General features: G+C 38.1%; 1 protein-coding gene across 2 annotated transcripts in view; it reads right to left on the bottom strand.

Moving 5' to 3' along the window:
• Window positions 1-291: 291 nt before the first annotated feature.
• Window positions 292-9,396, bottom strand: part of BTBD1 (BTB domain containing 1) — a 61,532-nt gene continuing 52,427 nt past the window's right edge. For both annotated transcript variants that reach the window (XM_053717420.1, XM_053717421.1), the window contains exons 8-9: window positions 800-946; window positions 292-719 (exon numbers count right to left, since the gene is read on the bottom strand). In XM_053717420.1, coding sequence (XP_053573395.1) covers window positions 561-719; window positions 800-946 — 306 coding nt within the window. In that variant the 3' untranslated portion in view covers window positions 292-560. The remainder of the gene's footprint in view (window positions 720-799; window positions 947-9,396) is intronic.

Below are 9,396 nucleotides of genomic sequence, written 5' to 3'. Positions count from 1 at the left end.
TTTGTGTTTCTAACAATTTTTTTAGGCACCTCTTTATACTAACGAGATGTCTTAGATCATCGTCTCTGAGTGGCGAGCTTTTGAACAACAGACCCTTAGCCAGCTTCCCTCTGAAGTATCTCTCAAGCTTCAGCCTTCTTCCTTCTGAAGTGCTTGTAAAGCTTCACCTTGCTACCATCAGTGCCAAGCATCTGCCGGCTACCATTTAATCTGTTTATCAAACCTCTGCCTGCTACCATGTGAAACATTTCTCAAGCCTCTGCCTAACACCAAAAAGACTACAAAAACAGCTGAAATATAATAACGTATTTATTTTACCTGTATTGCTTGAACCTATTAATAACATAAATACGGGCAAAATAGGTTTTATAATGTTTCTTTTAATTCCAAACTATAAATTGTAATCTTCCATTTAATAATTCATGGATCAACCACAATATTCAAAAAGACATAAAAAACAAATCCTTTTTTTAATAAAGTGTACATATAATGTACCCAGGAAGATAAAAGATCTTATTATTCAAGTTCCCAAATGATTCAAGGGTTCTGCTTTGCAGTAGTTAGGTGTAAAAGATGATTTCTGGTATCTGTCCATCTTCCACTGAGGTACCATTGTTGTTGCCAGGAGAGCTGAAAAAATAAAAGCAGGTCTTGCTTGCTGATGGAAGTTCATGAACTACCTTTTTAAATCCTTTTGTGCCATAATGAGAATCTGGTCCCTAAAACACAGGACAAATACAAATTTAAACATCCATTAAACAAAAATCTTTCTAGTTGTCATGAATGATCTATTTTTTACCTTTAGTGTTGCACAAGCGGTATAGCAAATGTTTGCTAAAATCTCTATTGGCTCTTTGAACATAACCCGGAAAACATTTGCTGTTCCATCACAACTAAAGCCAGTGTCATTCTGACCCACAGTTTGATTCTTTTCATATTCCAAAATCTGCAGGAAGAGTTGAGACCAGACATAGATAATGTGTAATATGTGTAAAGAAACACCACAGAAGTTTATATATATATATACACACATATATTTATACATATACAGGAACAAAAAAGTCCAGACAGAAAGCTCAAAGCGAAGTGAGTATTTATTTATTTACAATGTCAAATTAAATACTGCAAAATATATCAATCGTAAATAACTTAGTCCCTTTGCTTTTCTCAAAGTTACTGAGCACAATAGATAAATCAATAATCAATGAGCATAGGCACTTTTTTGTATGTATATAAATGTGTGTGTGTGTATATATATATATATATATATATATATATATATATATATGTATGCTGTATATATAAATTCTGCATATTTATTTATGCACACACAAAAAAAGGGAAAAAATAAACTAAAAATGTGAATATAAATTTTATTCAAAAAGTTAGAAAACAGTACATTACTAAATACCACATAGTTATCTATAACAAGAACCTTAATTCTAGTTATTCTTACATGAGTCAAATAGGGGATACCCTTTTAAAGAACTTTCCATTTTACTTATATTATCAGATTTGCTTAATTTTCTTGGTATCATTTGTTGAAGGAGCAGCAATGCACTACTGGGAGCTAGCTGAACATATCTGGTGAGCCAATGACAAGAGGCGTATATGTGCAGCCACCAATCAGCAGCTAGCTTCAGTAGAACATTGCTGCTTCTGGGCCTACTTATGTATGCTTTTTAACAAATGATTTAAAGAGAATGCAGCAAATTAGATAATTAAAGTAAATTAGACAATTGTTGAAAATTGCAAGCTATATCTGAATTCTGAAAGTTTAATATTAACTTTACTGTCCCTTTAACTGTTCTCTCGCTTCATTAGCTAGGAAACTGAGAAAATCTATGAGGTGATGCCTAAAAAACATTGTTAAATACATAACTAATACTAAGTGGCAGAAATTTAGGAAAGGGAAATAAAATTGCATTAAGAAAATGAATGCTCTAATCATGCATTTTGCTCTGTTGCTTACTAACTCCACAAAAAGGGGTTTTAACAGACAGTTAAATTCAGCTCTTTAGTAGTAAAGCATTTCTGCTCCAGAGCTGAACACAAGTGACTGGCAGCTCTGCACAAATGCTGCACGATATTGGTTCAAGTACCAACACATCGGTAACAGCAAAGGTCTATAACACACATTGCACCTCAATATCCCAAACTAACATTTAACCCTAACTCAACTAAATTGTGTTATAAATTGCAGTGAAACACTGACGCCTAGATTACGAGTTTTGTCGGTAAGGCTGTGCGGTGCTATTGAACAGTTTTTCCTTACCGCTCACCTACAGTAACGCTGGTATTTTTTTTTGATATTTTTTAGAAACCCGGCGTTAGCCGCAAAAAAGTGAGCGTAGAGCAAAATTTAGCTCCACATCTCACCTCAATACCAGCGCTGCTTACGTTAGCGGTAAGCTGGTAAAACGTGCTCGGCTGAAAAAAAAACTAACACCTGAAAAAAAGCAGCGCAAAGCGCCTAACACATGCCCATTATGTCTACACCTAACACCCTAACATGAACCCTGAGTCTGAACACCCGTAATCTTACACTTATGAACCCCTAATCTGCCACCCCCTATGTCACCGCAACCTACCTACACTTATTAACCCCTAATCTGCCGCCCCCAAAGTCGCCGCCACTATATTAAATGTATTAACCCCTAAATCTAAGTCTAACCCTAACACCCCCCTAACATAAATATAATTGAAATAAATCTAAATAAAATAACTATCATTAACTAAATTATTCCTATTTAAAACTAAATACTTACCTATAAAATAAACCCTAAACTAGCTGCAATATAACCAATAGTTACATTGTAGCTAGTTTAGGGTTTATTTTTATTTCACAGGCAACTTTGTATTTATTTTAACTAGGTACAATAGTTATTAAATAGTTATTAACTATTTAATAGCTACCTAGTTAAAATAAAGACAAATTTACCTGTAAAATAAATCCTAACCTAAGTTACAATTACACCTAACACTACACTATAATTAAATTAATTACCTAAACTAACTACAATTAAATACAATTGAAAAAAATTATCTAAAGTACGAAAAACCCCCCCACTAAATTAGAGAAAATAATAAAATAATTACAAGAATTTTAAACTAATTACACCTACTCTAATCCCCCTAACAAAATAAAAAAGCCCCCCAAAATAATACAAATCCCTACCCTATACTAAATTACAAATAGCCCTTAAAAGGGCCTTTTACGGGGCATTGCCCCAAAGTAATCAGCTCTATTACCTGTAAAAAAAAATACAATACCCCCCCAACATTAAAACCCACCACCCACACACCCAACCCTACTTTAAAACCCACCCAATACCCCCTTAATAAAACCTAACACTAACCCCTTCAAGAACACCCTACCTTGAGAAGTCTTCACCCAGCCGGGCCGAAGTCCTCAACGAAGCCGAGCGAAGTGGTCCTCCAGACGGGCAGAAGTCTTCATCGAAGCCAGCCAGAAGAAGTCCTCCAGACAGGCAGAAGTCTTCATCCAGGCGGCATCTTCTATCTTCATCCATCCAGCGCAGAGCGGGTCCATCTTCAAGACATCCGACTCGGAGCATCCTCTTCAAACGAAGTCCAACTAGTCATAGGTGCCACCATGCTAAAATGTACCTTTTATTGCATTCTTGTGCTGATGTGTTTGCACTTGTGCAGCAACTCTCCTTCAGATATCTGCTGTGTGTAACCTAAGTTACAACATGAGCGCCCCCATGATTAGATGGAGGTGCATGAAATATGTTTACTGTCCTTTTAAATATATAATACAAATTCATTAATTCTACAACATACATTGTATCCCAAAAGGATACAGTAACATCTGAAAAAAACTACCCATTAATTAACTAACATTTGTTAAGAAAAAGCAGTCTTACCAAGAGAACAGCAGCATTTTTGCTCCTCACTATCCTCAAACCTAAAATAACTGTGTGTTTCTCTGTCTCCACTTCCTCATTTTAAGCTAAAACCACAACTTCCTCTCACCCTCCCCAGCTCACTGACTCCTCCCTCATTTTCTGCTCCTCTCTAACCATGTCAAGCCCCATCTTCTGCATATTGCACTCATTGTTTTGTGTATGTAAACCTGGCACCTCTTCTGAAAGTGAGATTAGAATTCAGTTTTATCTGTTTAAAGGGACACTAAACCCATCAGAAAAGTTACCTCCATTCGCCAGATCAATATAAATACGTACTTTTTGTAAATATCATTGCGCTTCATATGTTTACCCTTTCTGATAAATTGTCACCTGAAATTTAATTGAATTCTGAACCCACCGCCGGCAATAACTTCTAATCCTCCTATCGAGACTGATAACCCAAGTTATCAACATGGTGGATTATCGCCGCTATGCGCATGTGCGTTTTTAAGTAATCGTCATAGCAAACGTCACTGGAAGAAAACATGCAGACCCGCTTATGGCTCAATGTGGAGTCAGTGAACGTATATGCGTATGCGCGGGTAGACAAATCGTTATGCGCATGCGAATGGTGACAAAATTGCAAGTTAATGAGATGCAATTATTGAAATAACTATTGTTACGTTTGTTGTATCGTGCGCCTCCCATATTTGAGGGTTGGCTGATATGACGTAATAGACGAAAATTTAAATTAATATTTCTCATGTTTAGAAACTTCATTTCAGACTACAAATAGGTATGTGAGGATATGTAAACATGCTACATATGATACTGATGGTTAGTTGGTGGGGAAAAAAAAAGTTTTGGAATCCTTTAAGGTGATTTATAGACTGGTGCGTCATTTTAAATATACATTAAAGTAATTTTATACATGCATAAAATATATCCACAACTGCAAAAGACATATACAGTATATATAAATATATTATTTTAAAAACAATTAAAACTTGCAAAACTCTGCATATTGGGCTATTGGTGAGTATGTTTATATTATCTCTTAATTATTAGTGATAGTGACTAATGTAATTGTGTTTTGAACTGCTCTAAGCAATTATTGTGTAGTATGTAGCCAATATAAAAGATCAGCATAGAATGTATTAACAGTAAGGCCTTGCTTATAGCTGAGGTACACGTCTATCATTAATAAAGGCCTGATGATAAAAGGATTGTCACAATAGAGCTATGTTGTCAAGGTACCCGCATCACAACTGATATTGCAGGTGAAATGTTCTAAAGGGATGAAATCATTGTTTACAGGTAGTGTCACAAAGAGGCATTTTAGTACACTTCACAGTGGGAGGTGACAGTTCTCTGCCACTGATGGAATGTTCAAAGCAGCATTGCATGTGCAGTGAGGTTTTAATAAACATGATCCCTCTAGACCAGTGCTTTCCAAACTGTGTGTCGGGACACATTAGTGTGTCGGCAGCAGTGTGTAGGTGTGTCCCTGCTTCAGCACAATTTTTTTTAAAATTTTTAATTTTTTTAAATGTTTTTTTTTTTGGTTTCCGACTTTCCGCTTGCTACACATATCACATGGTTGACACGTGATACCTAGGCGGTCACAGATCATCTTAACTTATTGGCGCAGCTCAGTGGGAACTGAAACTATTCCCATTGGCGGCTTTGGCAGCACATTGGCTCCTGACTGCACGTGTAGTCTCCTTAATTGGCTCCTGACAGCACATGTAGTCAGTGAGTGGGACAGCAGTGTGTTTGCAGCGCGGGCAGTAGTCAGTCGAACCTGCAGAGCTCTGAGGGCAGCAGCTTAAACGCTGAGCTGAAGTCAGAAGTCAAAGTGTTGGGTTTTTTTGCAGCTAGCTCCCAGTAGTGCATTGCTGTTCCTGCTCTTGATATATGGATAAGAAGGGGAAGCTTAAAAATGTGAGTGTCTAATATTCCACCAAATATTCATAAACTGTGTTCATCCCATCAACCTCATACATCCCATTAAAATAGTAAGTAGCTATTGGTGTTATTAAACCTTTTTTTAATTCTTGCACATACATACTGTTACTTGTAAACACATTTTGTTATTATATCATTTATGTATGTGTCTGTATCTCTTAAAACAAGTTAGTTTAACCTTGTGTTTGCTCGTACAACTGGATTACTGTGTCGCGAAATGATGTAGGTCTAAAAAGTGTGTCACCGACATGAAAAGTTTGGAAAGCTCTGCTCTAGACAGTATTGAATGACAATACAACATAAAAGTGGGAACTAAAACTATAGTGAAACTAGTACATTAATAATAAACATATATGAGCTGGGGATTGTGGCTATATTGTACATGTGTCTACAGTGTTTTGTAGAAGGGGATTGTGTATTTCCCGAAACGTCAATAAATTTGACTTTACTTTGGTAAAAAAACCTGTGGTGTTCCTGTTCCTGTTTGAATATATATATATATATATATATATATATATATATATAAAACCAATGAATGCATAAATGAGCAAAAAAGAAATATTTTAATGACAAAAATGAACAAGCAAATCCTTAATTGCACTGCATACACAAAACTAAATGCCACATTCATACATACAAGCATACAAACTGGGTGTCCCCAGTTATCAAGCAAAAGTGGAGGAGGTCAGATGGAGAGCAAAAAGCAAACCCAGGTTATATATGGAAAGCCATGGGTATATTTGTACAGGATACAAGCACTAAAAGTTAAGGCAGTTCATGCACTATAAGCAGTTCAAGCAATGGCAAGATGCAATGGTAGGTGGTTGGCAGTTTCAGAGATAAAAAGTATGGCAGAGAATCACAGGTATATAATGATTAGAGCAGTTCATGCACTTCAAACAGTTCATACATCAGGTAAAGTGATTGGCGTGGACAAGACGTAATATCAAGTATCACCAAGATGTAGCAAAGTGTTTCCATTAGTGTATAAACTTTGTTGTTACATTGATGCCACTCCGGCACTCGAGGGCCAAAGTCCGCCAGAATGAAAGAAAGCTGTGCAAATACAACGCTCACTGAGCGATCTCACCCAAACCGTGGCAGGTTCACCAGTAGAAATCGTCCTTAGTGAAGTCTCCAATAGCGGTAGTGATTTCATATGCCAAACTATCAGCGATCCAAAGCAGCATGTGAGTATCCAACTCTCTTAGCGTCTGACGTCACATCCACCGATCAGGCTGATCGGTGGATGTGACGGCAGATGCTAAGAGAGTTGGATACTCACATGCTGCTTTCTAATTAAGCAACTTTCTAATTTACTCCTATTATTAATTTGTTTTCGTTTGCTTGCTATCTTTATTTGAAAAAGAAGGCATCTAAGCTATTTGTTTGGTTCAGAACCCTGGAAAGCACTTGTTCATTGGTGGATGAATTTATCCACCAATCCGCAAGAACAACCCAGGTTGTTCACCAAAAATGGGCCGGCATCTAAACTTACATTCTTGCATTTCAAATTAAGATACCAAGAGAATGAAGAAAATTTGATAATAGGAGTAAATTAGAAAGTTGCTTAAAATTGCATGTTCTATCTAAATCAAGAAAATTTTATAAGCATAGTATTGAGGTTATTTCCCGCCTCCTTCTAGTCATAGGTGCCACCATGCTAAAATGTACCTTTTATTGCATTCTTGTGCTGATGTGTTTGCACTTGTGCAGTAACTCTCCTTCAGATATCTGCTGTGTGTAACCTAAGTTACAACATGAGCGCCCCCATGATTAGAGGGAGGTGCATGAAATGTGTTTACTGTCCTTTTAAATATATAATACAAATTCATTATTTCTACAACATACATTGTATCCCAAAAGGATACAGTAACATCTGAAAAAACTACCCATTAATTAACTAACATTTGTTAAGAAAAAGCAGTCTTACCAAGAGAACAGCAGCATTTTTGCTCCTCACTATCCTCAAACCTAAAATAACTGTGTGTTTCTCTGTCTCCACTTCCTCATTTTAATCTAAAACCTCAACTTCCTCTCACCCTCCCCAGCTCACTGACTCCTCCCTCATTTTCTGCTCCTCTCTAACCATGTCAAGCCCCATCTTCTGCATATTGCACTCATTGTTTTGTGTATGTAAACCTGGCACCTCTTCTGAAAGTGAGATTAGAATTCAGTTTTATCTGTTTAAAGGGACACTAAACCCATCAGAAAAGTTACCTCCATTCGCCAGATCAATATAAATACGTACTTTTTGTAAATATCATTGCGCTTCATATGTTTAGCCTTTCTGATAAATTGTCACCTGAAATTTAATTGAATTCCGAACCCACCGCCGGCAATAACTTCTAATCCTCCAATCGAGACTGATAACCCAAGTTATCAACATGGCGGATTATCGCCGCTATGCGCATACACGTTTTTAAGTAATCGTCATAGCAAACGTCACTGGAAGAAAACATGCAGACCCGCTTATGGCTCAATGTGGAGTCAGTGAACGTATATGCGCATGCGCGGGTAGACAAATCGTTATGCGCATGCGAATGGTGACAACATTGCAAGTTAATGAGATGCAATTATTGAAATAACTATTGTTACGTTTGTTGTATCGTGCGCCTCCCATATTTGAGGGTTGGCTGATATGACGTAATAGATGAAAATTTAAATTAATATTTCTCATGTTTAGAAACTTCATTTCAGACTACAAATAGGTATGTGAGGATATGTAAACATGCTACATATGATATTGATGGTCAGTTGGTGGGAAAAGAAAAAGTTTTGGAATCCTTTAACCCCTTAACGACTGAGGACGTGCAGGGTACGTCCTCAGAAAAAAGGCAGTTAATGCCTGAGAACGTACCCTGCACGTCCTCAGTGTGGAAAGCAGCTGGAAGCGATCCTGCTCGCTTCCAGCTGCTTTCCGGTTATTGCAGTGATGCCTCGATATGGAGGCATCCTGCAATAACGTTTTTAAGTAATCCGGTGCAGAGAGAGCCACTCTGTGGCCCTCTCTGCACCGGAGATCGGTGGCTACCTGCGTTGGTGGGTGGGAGCCGGACCGGGAGGCGGGTGGCGGCCATCGATGGCCATGTGGATGTGAAGGGGGGCGGGATCGTGGGCGGGGGTGGCTGGGGGCGCGCACGGGCGCGCGCGCGTGCACGGGAGGGTGGGGGCGGGCGCGTGCACGGGGAGGGAGCGGGTGGGAACCGCTACACTACAGAAAATGGGAAATAAAAAATATATCAAATATGTCAAACAAAAATGTAAACAATAAGCAAGGTGGTGGGGGTTAGTCTGTGGGGGGTGGGGGGGGGGGGGGGGGAAAGCTACACTACAGAAAAAAAAACAAAAAAAACAAAAAAAAATGCTTTTTTTTTATTGTAAACTGGGTACTGGCAGACAGCTGCCAGTACCCAAGATGGCCCCCAATAAGGCAGAGGGGAGGGTTAGAGAGCGGTTTTGGGGGGGATCAGGGAGGTTGGGGGCTAAGGGGGGGATCCTACACAGTAGCATATGTAAATATGCTAAAAAAAAATTCATTTTTTTTTTAAAAACC

This window comes from Bombina bombina, chromosome 6 (assembly GCF_027579735.1).
Source record: "Bombina bombina isolate aBomBom1 chromosome 6, aBomBom1.pri, whole genome shotgun sequence".
Lineage (NCBI taxonomy): Eukaryota > Metazoa > Chordata > Amphibia > Anura > Bombinatoridae > Bombina > Bombina bombina.
Note: the sequence above shows the minus strand (reverse complement) of the source record. Positions and strands in the feature narration are given on the sequence as shown.